The sequence below is a fragment of the Pan troglodytes genome, chromosome 10, assembly GCF_028858775.2.
Source record: "Pan troglodytes isolate AG18354 chromosome 10, NHGRI_mPanTro3-v2.0_pri, whole genome shotgun sequence".
Classification (NCBI taxonomy): Eukaryota; Metazoa; Chordata; class Mammalia; order Primates; family Hominidae; genus Pan; species Pan troglodytes.
This window is the reverse complement of record NC_072408.2, coordinates 126,321,255-126,338,401: the sequence shown is the minus strand read 5'-3', so window position 1 is coordinate 126,338,401 and position 17,147 is coordinate 126,321,255. Positions and strand designations below refer to the sequence as shown.

At 42.5% G+C, this 17,147-nt stretch overlaps 1 protein-coding gene and 1 long non-coding RNA gene across 9 annotated transcripts in view; one reads left to right on the top strand and one right to left on the bottom strand.

The window, feature by feature from the left end:
• Nucleotides 1-17,147, bottom strand: part of CCDC60 (coiled-coil domain containing 60) — a 204,744-nt gene that overhangs the window by 5,258 nt on the left and 182,339 nt on the right. For 5 of the 8 annotated variants that reach the window (XM_001158378.6, XM_009426362.5, XM_063786076.1 and 2 more), the window contains 5 exons: nt 15,631-15,702; nt 12,823-12,885; nt 12,006-12,131; nt 7,057-7,188; nt 4,740-4,929 (listed from right to left, as the gene is read on the bottom strand). In XM_001158378.6, the coding sequence (XP_001158378.1) occupies nt 4,740-4,929; nt 7,057-7,188; nt 12,006-12,131; nt 12,823-12,885; nt 15,631-15,702 (583 nt within the window). The remainder of the gene's footprint in view (nt 1-4,739; nt 4,930-7,056; nt 7,189-12,005; nt 12,132-12,822; nt 12,886-15,630; nt 15,703-17,147) is intronic. The other 3 variants (XM_009426363.5, XM_054663661.2, XM_063786077.1) reach the window with 2 other exon arrangements.
• Nucleotides 1-17,147, top strand: part of LOC104001710 (uncharacterized) — a 281,675-nt gene that overhangs the window by 133,736 nt on the left and 130,792 nt on the right. The window lies entirely within an intron of this gene.

Sequence of the window (17,147 nt, the reverse complement as noted above, 5' to 3'; positions counted from 1 at the left end):
ATGTAAAAGAGCAGAAATTATAACAAACTGTCTCTCAGACCACAGTGCAATCAAATTAGAACTCAGGATTAAGAAACTCACTCAAAACTGCACAACTACATGGAAACTGAACATCCTGCTCCTGAATGACTACTGGGTACATAACGAAATGAAGGCAGAAATAAAGATGTTCTTTGAAACCAATGAAAACAAAGACACAACGTGCCTGAATCTCTGGGACACACTTAAAGCAGTGTGTAGAGGGAAATTTATAGCACTAAATGCCCACAAGAGAAAGCAAGAAAGATCTAAAATCAACACCCTAACATCACAATGAAAAGAACTAGGGAAGCAAGAGCAAACAAATTCAAAACTAGCAGAAGACAAGAAATAACTAAGATTAGAGCAGAACTGAAGGAGATAGAGACACAAAAAACCCTTCAAAAAATCAACGAATCCAGGAGCTGGTTTTTTGAAAAGATCAACAAAATTGATAGACTGCTAGCAAGACTAACAAAGAAGAAAAGAGAGAAGAATCAAATAGACACAATAAAAAGTGATAAAGGGAATATCACCACCGATCCCACAGAAATACAAACTACCATCAGAGAATACAATAAACACCTCTATGCAAATAAACTAGAAGATCTAGAAGAAATGGATAAATTCCTGGACACATACACCCTGTCAAGACTAAACCGGGAAGAAATTGAATCTGAATAGACTGATAACAGGCTCTGAAATTGAGGCAGTAATTAATAGCCTACCAACCAAAAAAAGTCCAGGACCATATGGATTCACAGCCAAATTCTACCAGAGGTACAAAGAGGAGCTGGTACCATTCCTTCTGAAACTATTCCAGTCAATAGAAAAAGAGGGAATCCTCCCCAACTCATTTTATGAGGCCAACATCATCCTGATACCAAAGCCTGACAGAGACAAAACAAAAAAAGAGAATTTTTAGACCAATATCCCTGATGAACATTGATGTGAAAGTCCTCAATAAAATACTGGCAAACCGAATCCAGCAGCAAATCAAAAAGCTTATCTGCCACGATCAAGTCAGCTTCATTCCTGGGATGCAAGGCTGGTTCAACATACGCAAATCAATAAACGTAATCCATCACATAAACAGAACCATCGACAAAAACCACATGATTATCTCAATAGATGCAGAAAAGGCCTTTGACAAAATTCAACAGCCCTTCATGCTAAAAACTCTCAATAAACTATGTATTGATGGAACGTATCTCAAAATAATGAGAGCTATTTATGACAAACCCACAGCCAATATCATACTGAATGGGCAAAAACGGGAAGCATTCCCTTTGAAAACTGGCACAAGACAGGGATGCCCTCTCTCACCACTCCTATTCAACATAGTGTTGGAAGTTCTGGCCAGGTCAATCAGGCAAGAGAAAGAAATAAAGGGTATTCACTTAGGAAAAGAGGAAGTCCAAATGTCCCTATTTGCAGATGACATGATTGTATATTTAGAAAACCCCATTGTCTCAGCCCAAAATCTCCTTAAGCTGATAAGCAACTTCAGCAAAGTCTCAAGATACAAAATCAATGTGGAAAAATCACAAGCATTCCTATATACCAATAACAGACAGAGAGCCAAATCATGAGTGAACTCCCATTCACAATTGCTGCAAAGAGAATAAAATACCTAGGAAACCAACTTACAAGGGATGTGAAGGACCTCTTCAAGGAGAACTACAAACCACTGCTCAACAAAATAAAAGAGGACACAAACAAATGGAAAAACATTCCATGCTCATGGATAGGAAGAATCAATATTGTGAAAATGGCCGTACTCCCCAAGGTAATTTATAGATTCAATGCTATCCCCATCAAGCTACCAATGACTTTCTTCACAAAATTGGAAAAAACTACTTTAAAATTCATATGGAACCAAAAAAGAGCCCGCATTGTCAAGTCAATCCTAAGCAAAAAGAACAAAGCTGGAAGCATCACACTACCTGACTTCAAACTATACTACAAGGCTACAGTAACCAAAACTGCATGGTACTGGTACCAAAACAGAGTTATAGACCAATGGAACAGCACAGAGGCCTCAGAAAAAACACCACACATCTACAACCATCTGATCTTTGACAAACCTGACAAAAACAAGCAATGGGGAAAGGATTCCCTGTTTAATAAATGGTGATGGGAAAACTGGCTAGTCTTATGTAGAAAGCTGAAACTGGATCCCTTCCTTACAACTTATACAAAAATTAATTCAAGATGGATTAAAGACTTAAATGCTAGACCTAAAACCATAAAAACCCTAGAAGAAAACCTAGGCAGTACCATTCAGGACATAGGCATGGGCAAAGACTTCATGACTAAAACACCAAAAGCAATGGCAACAAAAGCCAAAATAGACAAATGGGATCTGATTAAACTAAAGAGCTTCTGCACAGCAAAAGAAACTATCATCATAGTGAACAGGCAACCTACAGAATGGGAGAAAATTTTTGCAATCTACCCATCTGACAAAGGGCTAATATCTAGAATCTACAAGGAACTTAAACAAATTTAGAAGAAAAAAATAAACAACCCCATCAAAAAGTAGGTGAAGGATATGAATAGACACTTCTCAAAAGAAGACATTTATGCAGCCAACAAACAAATGAAAAAAAGCTCATCATCACTGGTCATTAGATAATTGCAAATCAAAACCACAATGAGATACCATCTCATGCCAGTTAGAATGGCGATCATTAAAAAGTCAGGAAACAATAAATGCTGGAGAGGATGTGGAGAAATAGGAATGTTTTTACACTGTTGATGGGAGTGTAAATTAGTTCAACCATTTTGGAAGACAGCGTGGTGATTCCTCAAGGATCTAGAACCAGAAATACCATTTGATCCAGCAATCCCATTACTGGATGTATACCCAAAGGATTATAATTCTTTCTACTATAAAGACACATGTACACATATGTTTACTGCAGTACTATTCACAATAGCAAAGACTTGGAACCAACCCAAATGCCCATCAATGATAGACGGGATAAAGAAAATGTTGCACATATACACCATAGAATACTATGCAGCCATAAAAAAGGATGAGTTCATGTCCTTTGCAGGGACATAGATGAAGCTAGAAATCATCATTCTCAGCAAATTAACACAGGAACAGAAAACCAAACACACGTTCTCACTCATAAGTGGGAGTTGAACAATGAGAACACATGGACACAGGAAGGGGAACATCACAAGCTGGGGCCTGTCAGGGGATGGGGGTCTAGGGGAGGGATAGCATTAGGAGAAATACCTAATGTAGATGATGGGTTGATGGGTGCAGAAAACCACCATGACACATGTATACCTATGTAACAAACCTTCATGTTACGCACATGTATCCCAGAACTTAAAGAATAATAATAATAATAATAATAATAATAATAGTTCTGTGATGTTCTCCCTAGGAAAAGAGCTTGCTAAATTTTATTAGTCAGGGCTGTGAACTCACCTCAAATAAAAGAGGACCCCCTAGTACTCCCTCTTCTTACCCATGCAGGGACTAGCTTTTCCAAGTCCTCCATAACTTCAAGTGGAAGTTGGACCCCATAACTGGTAAGTAGAAGGTGGAAGTTGCCCTAGAGTTAGTTTTGGCCAAACCTGCTAGAATCTTTCCTGAAGAAGCCTCACGGGTCATGGGGAGTAGAGTCTTGGCATTTGAATTTGTCTACAAGGTCATCCCCCTCCTTCCTTGCCCTCATTAACCTTGCCCTCATTAACACACCCAGGTCATTCTGTGGAAGGGCCCTCCTGGTATGAAAATGTCAAACGCTCCATAGCCTGTCAAGGCCTGGGAATTTGACCTTTTGAGTCACTTCTTTACCAGGAGGGAGGCGTTGAAGGCCCTGTTAAAATGCACATATGCCGTCTGATAAAATTAAAGAAGTGACTTCATTAACCTCTGCTAACACCTTACTGTGGCGTCCTTGTATTGCTGATGCATTTTGACAAACACCAGGAACTTCTTCTGGTGATGGTGGTGAATGACAATGGAAAACTGTTTAGTGGCTCCTAAATTTTTATCTTGACCTTCAAAGGTTTGCACAGACTGACCTCTCCAATCCCCTGGGAACTATGCACTCCTTGCCTGCTTCCTTCCATACTCACTGACTGCCAGTGAATTCTTCCAACAAGTCAAGTCGTGTGCTGCTTTGGGATCTTTGCACACACTGTCTTCTCTTCTTGATCTGCTCTTTCCCTTTCTCCTCATGGTGCCGTCCTCTCATGGTTCCGGTCTTGCCTTAAAAGTCACCTTCCCAGTTGCCTGAGTTAAGGTAGATCCCTTCTAACTTACATATGGGGCTTCTCAAACTGTATTGTGCATACAAGACACCTGGAATCCCATTAAAATATAAACTTGGAGTTGGCAGATTGACTTGAAACCTGCAATTCTGCGTTTCTAACAAGCACCCAGGTGAGGTCCATGCTGCTGGTCCATGGAGTACACTTTTAGTAGCAAGATAAAGGACTCCTTATTACTGCCCATTTTTTATGCCACCCCAAAGCCTCTGAGTTTCCAGGGGGTACCATTTATATAGAATATAATGTCCCTTGCAGTTGGAGTTGGGCAACCAGGTAATGGGACAATCCCTCTACTATTAGAATATGAGCTCCATAAAGGCAGGGGACTTTGTGTCCCCAGCACTTAAACAGTGCCTGAATGTTGAGAGGTGATTGAATGAGGACACCTGAAACACTGTGGAGGGGAAGGAGGTGGTGTTTACCTCAATAGCCACAGCGATGTCAGGGGAGCACAGTTCCCAAATCCTCAGATCCTGCAGCACCTTCAGGAGGACATGGGGTCGAATCCGCAAGTCCAGGTTTTCTCCAAACTTCTGCAGTTTCACCAGGATCTTTTTGGCGGGGCGGAAGTTCTTTAGATCCTCTGGCAGTTTGGACAACAGATCAAAGTACCTTCAATTCCAAAAGGAGAGGACAAGTTAGGAAGCTGCTGGAAGATCTGAGCAACTCTGGCCATCCATCTCCACTTTCTCTTTCTGCTCTCTGTGATGTCTCCAGGGCAGCAGTATTCTTTATCTAGGGACCTTTCCTCTGTGACCCACAGATCAGGCATGTCTTTCCTTTTAGGGGTAGAAAAAGATGGAGAATGACTTGCATTTCATTAAAAAATAAAACAAAGGTATGATTTCAAGGGATGTATTTGTAATTTTTCTATCAGACAATGGGAAATGTTAGAAGAAAGGAATGGACTTTGGGATCTGAAACTTCTCTTCTGAGGGTTAATCAGGTCGGAGTTGATGTACACACATCTGTGGGATGTCTACTAGGATGCCGGAGGCTCTCACACAAGACGGTGTGTGTGTGTATTTTCTATCTCTTTGATTAATGAGCAAGGTTGGGTCAAAGCTTTGTGTATTTCAGTGTTATGTGAATGTGAGAGTAGTTTTGGAATCCATCCTTGAAGAACCTACTTGGTCTAATCTACTTTAGGTCTAACCTAAGGAGATGGTTCAGATGTGATCAGGTCTTAAGGCTGGTAGATCTCTTAAAAAAAAAAAAAACTCCCTCACCCCTTGCTATATATGTGCCCATTGTGGAAAATTTTGAAGATGTAATTGATCATCCATTATATGTTTTGGGCTTCTCATACTGCTTTATATTCTAGGATATATATTATATTAATTCCTGTCTCCTTGTTTAGAATAAAGTCTCGTTGAGGAGAAGAGGAAACTTGTCTGAGTTATTCAGTATTCAGACTGCTAGAATCCTGCCTAACTCATAGTAGGTGCTCAATAACTATCATTTGAAAAACTGAATGAGTAATTGGATGAATGAACAACTACAACTCAACATCATCCTTACAACGCTGTGGTTTGTTTGACTTGATTTTAATGTTACTATGGAGGGGAATTACTTCCCCCATAATAATGACGGAAATTCCACCATTAGATTTGTGGGCTGAATCTCACTGTGGGAGGACCAGCATTAATTTCCTTCTGTAATACCTTTATGTGAGTTAGTTCATAACAACCTTTCCTCCTCCCCCCAACTTCCCTCCCACAGAGGGAAGAGGGTTTGCAGAAGACCCTTTTCTCCCTTTCATAAGAGGGTCCCTCTTAAAAGACTCATGTATCTTCAGGGCCAGACATTGCTTGTGAGAAAGTGATGTTCTGGGATGTGAGGATGTGTAGAAGTTCCAACAACTCTGCAAAGACTCCAAGGACCTGCTTGTAAGTTCCTGTTTCACATTATAAAACTCATGGAAGGGATTCTGGGTACATTTTTTACTTTCTCATCTTACTCTTAAATCTTAATGTATTCACCCTGCTAGGATGGGGTTCGGGACACCACAGTTCAGTAGATTCCAATTCTGTATTGCAAATGAGCACACAGACTGAGGTTAGACAGGAGTTCGAATCCGAAATTCACCAGTTAACTGATGGTGTGACCTTTGACAAGTGAATTTACCCCTCTGAGTCTCTGTTTCCTTGTTTGTGAAATGGGGGTTAATATGCATCTTTCAGGATTATTTTGTTGGGGGGGGGATAAAATGGACAATTTATGAAAATTGCTTATGTAGTGACTGCCATCTAGTAATCACTCAATTCATGTTGCTTTTTTTGTTGTTACTTATCATCACCCTTATGCTGTGGCACAGTGTTTCTAGGATATGACTGCCTGGTTTTGCACTTTTTAGGGATTACGTTACTTGGGGGGATGCAGTGATCACACCCATAGACCTCAGAATCTGTAGAAATTTTCAGGTTGATATGCCTCATCTGCCTGTCCCACAGGGCCTGGCAAGGTTGTCCTTATTTGCAAGTCTGAATCAAACAGCAGGTAAATATGGAGAACGCAATGGGTTGGATTATCTGTGATTTCAGAAACCAGGAGTTTTGGGCCTGATTGTGCTCTGGATTTAGTGTGTCTGGGGGGTGGGGGATCCTGTTGATGGCCAATGACAGTTTTGGAGTAATGCCTCTCTATGCCTTGAAGGACAGTGGAATCAATAGTGATCTTGTAATAACAACACCCTGTTCTCTTCCAGGGACCATCTTATCTGGTTCTTAGGATATTTACCAGTGGTCTGCAATTTCTTCTGCATCTCCTTTTACTACAGATATGTGATGTCTCATTTTTGCTATGTCCTTTTGAAAATTTGAGACAAGGACAAAAGCACGGAACTTCTGGATACCTCTCTCTTCTTGGCGCCTACAAGGTTGTATGAGAAAGAGAGAGAAGAATGAGATCCCCTCCTCCTGTAACCATCTTAGCTGCCCTTTGAGATCTGACTTAAACACCTTTTCCTTCATGAGGCTTTTCTTAACCCTGTCAGCTAATCTTTAACTTAGGCTCTGGCTTTTGCCACAAGAGGATACAGCTCTCTCCAAGGTCCTGAAGCACTATTTAAGCACAGTTAAATCTAGTCACTTTTTATTAGCTTTCATTCTCTTCCTACTTCTGATTGTATTTACATAGCTTTTCAGTCTCTAAGATGGGGAATAATAATGATTCCTATTTGCCAGAGGTGAGGATTAAATGATATAATGTGTGTAAACTGTTGAGATTCATGCCAGACACACAGTAGGTGTTAACTCGCCCTGGTTCCTCTCTTCCCCACTCCCCTTATCATCTTGTGCCTATGTTCTGTCTCTCCAATGAGACTTTATATTATAAATATCACCATGTCACCCCACTGCATACAGCTTTCAATAGCTTTTCAGTTTACTTAGAATAAATTCTTCTCTAAGGCTCTAAATTAGTCATCCCCCACATTTTCCAGCTTTATCCTCATCCTTTCCATCCCTTCTCTTCCAGAATTTTATCCTTTGGGTCATGATCAAAGTCTCTGAGATGCCGGGCGCAGTGGCTCATGCCTGTAATCCCAGCACTTTGGGAGGGTGGATCATGAGGTCAGGAGATCGACACCATCCTGGCTAACGTGGTGAAACCCCGTCTCTACTAAAAAAATACAAAAAAAAATTAGCCGGGCGTGGTGGCGGGCGCCTGTAGTCCCAGCTACTCGGGAGACTGAGGCGGGAGAATGGCGTGAACCCAGGAGGCGGAGCTTGCAGTGAGCCGAGATTGCGCCACTGCACTCTAGCCTGGGCGACAGAGCGAGACTCCATCTCAAAAAAAAAAAAAAAAAAAAAAAGAAAGAAAGAAAGAAAAAAAAAAAAGAAAGAAAGAAAGAAAAAGAAAAAACAAAGTCTCTGAGATAAAGCTCAACCTCCACAGCTGGGCTATCACAGCCTTTTATAATCTGGCTTCTCTAGCTCTCTGATCACCTTGCAAACACTGTATGCCCCAGCCACACCTGACTACTGGCAGTTCCCTGGCTCTCTGTGCCCCTCTGACTTCTGGGACCTATCTGTTGCTTTTCCTTGAAACTCCCTTCCACCCTACTTTTCCAGCATGACTTTTTAAAAATTTGTTTTAGATTTGGGGCTACATGTGAAGATTTGTTACATAGATAAACATGTGTCACGGGGGTTTGTTGTACATATTACTACATCACCCAGGTATTAAGCTCTGTACCCAATAGTTATTTTTTTGCTCCTCCCCCTCCTCCCACCATCCCCCCTCAAGGTAGACTCCAGTGTCTGTTGTTTCCTTCTTTGTGTTCATAAATTCTTATCATTTAGCTTCCACTTATAAGTGAGAACATGTGGTATTTGGTTTTCTGTTCCTGTGTTAGTTTGCTAGGATCATAGCCTTCAGCTCCATCTATGTTCCCCAAAAATACATGATCTCATTCTTTTTTATGGCTGCATAATATTCCATGGTATGAATGTACCAAAATTTTTTATCCAGTCTGTCATTGATGGGCATTTAGATTGATTCTGTGTCCTTTCTATTGTGAATAGTGCTGCAGTGGACATTCACATGCATGTGTCTTTATGGTAGGATGATTTATATTCCTTTGGGTAGTATATACCCAGTAATGGGATTGCTGGATTAAATGGAAGTTCTGCTTTTAGCTCTTTAAGGAATAGCCATACTGCTTTCCACAATGGTTGAACTAATTTACACTCCCACCAACAGTGTATAAGGATTCCTTTTTCTCCGTGACCTCACCAGCATCTGTTATTTTTTGACTTTTTAATAATAGTCATTCTGACTGGTGTGAGATGGTATCTCATTGTGGTTTTGATTTGCATTTCTCTAATGATCAGTGATGTTGAGCTTTTTAAAATATGCTTCTTGGCCACAATGTATGCCTTCTTTTAAGAAAGTGTCTGTTCATGTCCTTTGCCCACTTTTCAATGGGTTGTTTTTCTCTTGTAAATTTCTTTAAGTTCCTTATAGATGCTGGATATTAGACCTTTGTCAGATGCATAGTTTGCAAATATTTTCTCCCATTCTGTGGGGTGTCAGTTTACTCGGTTGATAGCACCTTTTGCTGGGCGGAAGCTCTTAAGTTCAATTAGATCCCATTTGTCAATTTTTGCTTTTGTTGCAATTGCTTTTGGTGTCTTTGTCATAAAATCTTTGCCCATTCCTAGGTCCAGGATGGTATTGCCTAGGTTGTCTTCCAGGGATTTTATAGTTTTGGGTTTTACATTTAAGTCTTTAATCCATCTTGAGTTGATTTTTATTTATGGTGTAAGGGAGGGGTCTAGCTTCAATCTTCTGCATATGGCTAGCCAGTTATCCCAGCACCATTTATTGAATAGAGAGTTTTTTCCCCATTGCTTGTTTTTGTCACCTTTGTCAAAGATCAGATGGCCATACATGTGCAGCCTTACTCTGGGCTCTCTGTTCTGTTCTATCAGTCTATGTGCCTGTTTTTGTACCAGTATCATGCTGTTTTGGTCACTGTCACCTTGTAGTATAGTTTGAGGTCAGGTGACGTGATTCCTCCAGTTTTGTTCTTTTTGCTTAAGATTGCCTTGGTTATTCAGGCTCTTTTTTGGTTCCATATAATTTTTAAAATATTTTTTTCTAGTTCTGTGAAGAATATCTTTTTGGTAGTTTGATAGGAATATAATTGAATCTATAAATTGCTTTGGGCAGTATAGCCATTTTAGTGATATTGATTCTTCCTACTCATGAGCATGGGATGTTTTTCCATTTGTTTGTGTCTTTGATTTCTTTGAGCAGTGTTTTGTAATTCTCATTGTAGAGATCTTTCACTTCCCTAGGTATTTTTGTGTGTATTTGTATTAGCTGATAGCAGTCTTTCCTTTCTATATTTAGTGCTCCTTTCAAGGTTTCTTGGAAGGCAAGTTTGGTGGTGATTAAGTCCCTCAACATTTGCTTATCTGAAAAGGATCTTATTTCTTTTTCACATAGGAAGCTTAGTTTGTCTGGATATGAAATTCTTTGTTGAAGATTTTTTTCTTTAAGAATGTTGAATATAGCCCCCCAGTCTCTTCTGGCTTACAGGGTTTCAGCTGAGAGGTCTGCTGTTAGCCACATGGGGATCCCTTTTTTGGTGACCTGCCCTTTCTCTCTAGCTGCCTTTAACATTCTTCATTATGACCTTGGAAAACCTGATGATTATGTGTCTTGGGGATGATCTTCTTGTATAGAATCTTGCAGGAGTTGTCTGTATTTCCTGAATTTGACTATTGGCTTCTCTAGCAAGGTTGAAGAAGTTTTCATGGATGACATCCTGAAATATATTTTCCAAGTTGTTCAGCATGACTCTTTGGGTTTGAATTCTAGCTTTACTACTTAGCCATTGGAGAACCTTTGACAAGAGGCATCTCTGAGCTCACTTTTATCATCTACAAAATAAGTTAATGATAGCACCTACCTCATAGGATTGTTGTGAGCATTAAATGATACATAAATACAAAGCTCTTACATCCATGACTGGTACATAGTAAGTGCCCTGGAAATATCATCTATGTTTATTAAACTGAAAATATTGTTTCCAGCTGTGTGTGGTGGCTCATGCTTGCAAACCCAGCATTTTGGGAGGCCAAGGTGAGAGGACTGCTTGAGGCCAGGAGTTTGACACCAGCCTGGAAAATATAGCAAGACCCTATCTGTAAAAATACCCCAAAAACCAAAAACCAAAAAACTTATCACTCGAGGCTGCAGTAAGGTATGATCATGCCACTGAACTCCAGCCTGGGTAACAGAGCAAAACCCTGTCTCAAAAAAAAAAAAAAAAAAAAAAGAAAAGAAAAGAAACTGCTGTTTCCTCCAAGGAAACATTTCTGAGGGCTGTCCTGGGCCAGGTGGGGCATCCCTTTTGTGTTCAGGCTGCTTCCTCCCACAACATCCAGACCCCTGTGTGCTAATTTCCTGTTTACCTTTCCATCTTCCCTACTGGACTGTTAGCTCCCAGAAGGAAAGGGCAAGGATTAGTCTTCTCCAGCCCTAGCCCCAGAGCATTCAGCCCATCAGTGCTGTGAGAATGAGAGTGCAACGGGCCATCATGCAAACTTTGTTGTATAGATGCATTCATCAGGATGGATGGTCTCTGGAGTCAAGGAGTAAGCTAGAAAGGGCAGAAGTTATTGGGTTATCAGAACCGGGAAGAAAAACTTTCAGTGGCTTTCTGGTGCTCTTAAGATCAAATCCCGCATCATAACTCTGGCATTTGTGGCTTGCATGATGCAGCCCTCATCTACCACTTGTCCATCCTCTTCAAATTCTCCATGTCCCTTCTGGACTTGGGACTTTGCATGCACTTTTCCTTCTACCTGGAATGTCATTCCACCTTCTCATCACACTGCTGGCTCTTCCTCATCCTTCAGGACTCATCTAAAAGTCACCTCCTCAGAGAGGTCTTCCCAGATTTCCCCATCTAGATTAGGTACCTATGCTCTCTATCTCTGTCTCATAGCACCCTGTTCTCTTACTGTACGACAATGATTAGAATTTGTACCTATATATTTATGGATGCAGTTATTTTGTTTCTGCCCATATTTTCCAGAAGACTGTGAGCTCCCTGAGGACAGAGAACAAGTTCTTCTTGTTTGTGATATAGCCCCAGCACCTGGCACCTGGCAGGCATATAGTAGGTACCCAGTGAATGCTGTTTGAATGAATGGATATATATGTGCGCTTACTTCATGAGGATTTCCATCTTGTCCTGCAGGCAGAAGCCAGCCTCCTGGGCTACGCTGTAAAACTTGGCCCTCATGGTGTTACACATCCCACTCTTATAGTCGATGTTGATGTCACAATTAGTGCGGCTGTGGACACAGATAAGAAGGGCTTGGGGAATGGAGCCCAGGGATGTCCCCTAGTAACCTGGGTCCCACTCTGGCCCCCCTTGGCCCCAAGGTGCTCTGGATGGGGGACTCCCTGTAGCCACCTGGGTTCTCTGCCCTCACCTGGAGCCTCCCTAAGCATCTCCCTGGATGTAGAAAGGACAGATCTTCCCAATAGCATCAGGATGGTCGTTCAGACCCTATTAAATGAGCCCACAGTGAGACAACTGGTCACTGGAGCCCAGCAAATGTTAAGGACGGGAGATGGAATTTGGAGCTGGGAGATTCAGGCTCAAAGTCCAGCTTCACCACTTCTTAGCTGTGTGGCTTCAGGCAAGACATTTCACGTGGCCAGGTTTCAGCCTGCTCCTTTGTAAGATGGGTTAGTCCTCCTGCCTCATAGGATTGGTTTTGAGGAACAAGCAAGGTAACGAAGACAGAATGCTTTTCATGGTGCCTGGCACAGCGGAGGAGTTTCTTGCCATTGTCTGCATTGCTGCTCAGCTTCTTGGCTATGAGTCCCTAAACCTGGGGGATCCCTTGTCCTTCAGCATCATCTATGGCTTTAGGGAGTCTGGTCTGCATTGGGTCATTTCTACACCCCTGGGAAGATAGAGGGTGTGGTCACCATATTCCCTCTTGCGTGGTTCCTTCCATTGCCCTCCTGGCTTACTTTTTAGACTTCTTCTGGACTGGTTGGATGTGGCTTTCTGCACTTGTACTGCTGGATCTCTCACTGAAACACAAAAGGATGGTTTCAAGTTGCTCAGAGTCTGCTTTTCAAGAAAAGGGTGCCCGCAGTGCTCCATGGCACCTGCTAGCTTCCAGGATTCAGGCATGGGAGGTGGTTCTAATCAAGGCACCAGTCACAGAACTCTATGAATTTCTTCCCACCTCTTGGCCTTTCCTCCTGCCATATCCCTGCCTGGAGGGTCCTCTTTGTTTCTTTTCTACCTATTTAAATCCTACCCTGCCTTATGGTCCACAGCAAGTCCTGTATATCTGAACTCTCGTGTGTCTAACTTTGACCTTCCGCCTCTGCATATTGTCAGGATTACGTCTTTTCTGGATCTCAGTTTCATTTGTGTAAAACTGTTCTCTTTGTCTGGAGGGTGAATTGACTTAGGACCTTTCCACACTCCTCTCCATGCCCAACACTTAACACTGGACCAGGTGCAGTTTAGTGAAGCCCAACACCCATTTTACCCCTTGTCAGTCTGTGAGCAAGCAGCTCCCTTCTGGATGGTCAGTTTCCTCATCTGTGACCCATCAACTCATCATGCCATCCAACCATTTCTAGGTGTGGATGACGGAATCCTCGTATGGATACCCCCTCCTGTGACTCTGCCTGGGCAAGCTTCCTAGAGGGGGATGAAGAGCCCCTACCCCTGCCCACCACCCCCTTCATGCCTTTCTCCAGGATCCTTGTTTAGGGACTTGGGCTTTCAGCACCATTGTCTAGCACCTTCTCTCTGACCCTGTTTCCCCTTCTTTCTTCCAAATGCTTGGAAAACTGTCTGACCACTTTATCTGTGGCTCTGAGGGAGGGAGTGGTAAGACCATTTTCCTTTTTAATATGATGTGTGGGTAACCCTTTGCTTCTAGCCCTGTGGCATTTGGGACTTCTTTAGGCAGGCAGGCCTGGCCATTTTCCAGACCCCTCCCCATAGAAAAGGTCCTGGCCTTTGCTGGTTTCCCCAGAAGCTCACAGGACTAGACCTGGAGGTCTTAGGCCTAGTAGGCAAATCCTCATCCTACTTGGGTAAGAAGCAGGCCCCCATTAACAATATCCAGATAGCCTTGATTTTGGATTCCAACCAGCTGCCCTAATCCCTGCAGATGAATCCTTTGGGGGAGCATGGTGGCCCTGACCTTCCTCCTGTAGATGGCTCTCTTCTTTTCAAGAGCTTTGACAGTGATTCAGGGAGGAGGTGGGAGGTAAAGAAAGTGGTGTTATTAGGGAGTGATAAGCAAGAGACAGAAATAAGCAACAAAAAACCCTTCTGCCTGTCTCACTCTGTGCCCCCCACCTGGCCCTCTTTGAGTTTCAGCTGCACTGGTCTTTGCTTGGTGCCCCTGAGCCTAAGCTTCCTCCTGCCGCAGGACCTTTGCACACACTATTCCCCCTGCTTGGAACAGCATTCCCACCTTTTCCACCTCATAGCCTAGTCAATTCTCCTTTGTCCTGAAGTTCTCAGCTTAAACATCAGACTCAGTGTTGGTTAGCACCCAACACCCCTACTTCTTTTTCAGAACACTTCACAGTCATGATGTTATGGCTAGCTGTAGGATTATCTGAGAAATGCTTGACTCTCCCATTAAATCAGCAATTCTTAAGCATGGGTAGAATTCAAGGGGTCCATGAATGCAGATGGGAGAAAAGTTGCATCTTTAGTTGAACTAACTTTCAACCAAAATGGAAATTGCAGGTATTTGCCTATCACATTACAATTGTGAGAGATAATTTGAAAAATCATTTATACTCAACACTAATCCAAAATTACAGGAGTTAAGTCTTGTTATATAACGCATTGTGAAAGACACGCATAGATTACCATATTCCAAATTTGATTGTAATATAGCAATCTAGATTACTACAAATTTCTTAGTGATCTTTTGTACTGTATAGTATGCATTTAAAAACATTTTTCTTAAAGGAGTCCATAGATTTTCTCAGACTACCAAGGAGTCTATGGCACATAAAAGGTTATAACCCCAGCCCAGACACAGAGATCCACGAGGGCAGGCTGTGTTTGTTTGTGTTTGTTTCATTTGCTACTGAATCCCCGAAACCTAGCGCAGTTACTGGCACAGATGGGGAATCTAAGAATATTCTGTAAATGGGCTGGGCTCATGCCTGTAATTCCAGCATTTAGAAGGCCGAGGGAGGCGGATCACTTGAGGTCAGGCGTTTGAGACCAGCCTGGCCAACATGGTGAAACCCTGTCTCTACTAAAAATACAAAAATTAGCAGGGCATGGTGGTGCGTGCCTGTAATCCCAGCTGCTTGGGAGGCTGAGGCAGGAGAATCACTTGAACCCAAGAGATGGAGGTTGCAGTCAGCCGAGATCACACCACTGCACTCCAGCCTGGGTGACAGAGTGAGAGTCCATCTCAAAAAAAAAAAAAAAAAAAATTCTCTAAATGAACAAATAAATTGGGGTAAGATCTCCACCTCCTCCATTATAAATTACCCAAGTAGAGAGAAAGAGACATAGTCTTGTACCGCGTCCTCCCCACCTCACTTCTCCATGACTAGAAGTTTTTAACTTGATGGTATATAATTGTTGGGGAGAAATACTTGAATTCCCACGCCTGGCCCTGCAGTAAAGGGGCTTGTTTCTAGTGGGGTCATAAGAAGGAAAAAGTTCTCTCTTTCCTGTCCCACTTTCCATGGTCTGGGGAGGAGCGTCCCTGCGGTGGCCCCTGTAAGTGTGGGCTGCCTTCGGAGGCACCTGCTGCAGGCTCCAGGCTTTCCTACCTTGATTTGAGAGTGGTCTGCATTTCCTTATAAGCAGAATTACTCTTGTTTTGTTTCAGCACTGACAAGATGCTGCAAGGCAAAATGAGTCCTTTAACAAGGCGCTGAATTCATGAAGATTTTGTGCAGTAACTACGTGTGGGAGGAGGGGGAATTCTCTTTCTAGAGCAAGAATCTTCAGACTCTACTGAGCACAGCATTCACCTGGAGAGTTTGCTATGAATACAGATTCCTCGGCCACATTTCCTGGGACTTGAATACATTAGGCCTGGAGGGGGGCCCCAGAAGCTGCATTTAGATCACACACACAGGTACACACACACACACACACTCTCTCTCTCTCTCTCTCCTAAAATTCCCCACCATACAGCAAAATACTGTGACATAATGCCCACCTGAAGTGCTTGTTTAAAAAATATAGCTACTGGCCAGGCGTCATGGTTCACACCTGTGATCCCAGCACTTTGGGAGGGCAAGGCAAGCGGATCACTTGAGGTCAGGAGTTCAAGACCAGCCTGGCCAACATTGCGAAGCCCTGTCTCTACTAAAAATACAAAAATTAGCCGAGTGTGGTGGTGCAGCCTCCCACCTACTCGGGAGGCTGAGGTGGGAGAATCGCTTGAACCAGGGAGGCAGAGTTTGCAGTGATCTGAGATCGCACCACTGCACTCCAGCCTGGGTAACAGAGCATGACTCTGTCAAAAAACAAACAAACAAACAAACAAACAAACAAAAATATATATATATATATATATATATATATATCTCAGTACCTCTGCATATTCTGATTCAGTGGGTTCTGGGATGAAGAGGCATAGAAATTTGTATTTTTCACAAGTATCCTAACTGCTTCTAATCATCAGGGACACTGCTACCAGATTTTAAGAAAAGCTGTATTTTTAGATGGCTAGGGGGCAGCCCGGCCTTGAGCCTGGGGGCTGGATGTGCTGGCTTGTAGGGATTTCTGCAGGCCCCTCAGTTCGATGTCAGCCTTGATGGGAGCAGATTTGGGATCTAAAGTGAGAAAGGAATCCAGCTTCTAAAGTGAGGGGCAAAAGAGAATCTGCAGCTTTTCCAGCTTTTCCTAACCGTCTCTCTGTAGCTCTGCGTTGAAGCTTTAATGTCTGCTGCCTTAGCAAAAGATTAGGGAGATTTTTTTCCCAGAGGAATTAATGAGGAAGGGAAACTTCAACACATTCTTGCTCTGTAACCATGGTTATTTTATCATTAAATTGAAAGCAGAGGCCATGTGATGGTCTCATGAGAACCAGGGTCTAGAGTGGTTTTGTCTTTGAAGACCTTATGGAAGTCACTGCTTGTTGCTCTTTGACATATATGGGATGGGGTGATGGTAATGGTGAATGTACCTGTCTCAGCAGGAGAAGATTCCGTGGGGCAACACGTGTGAGATAAAAGTAACAACCGTCCTCACCACCATCCCCACCACCAACCTCACTGCCATTTATTGAATACTTACTCTATGCCAGGCACATGCTAATATGTTAAATAAATGCATT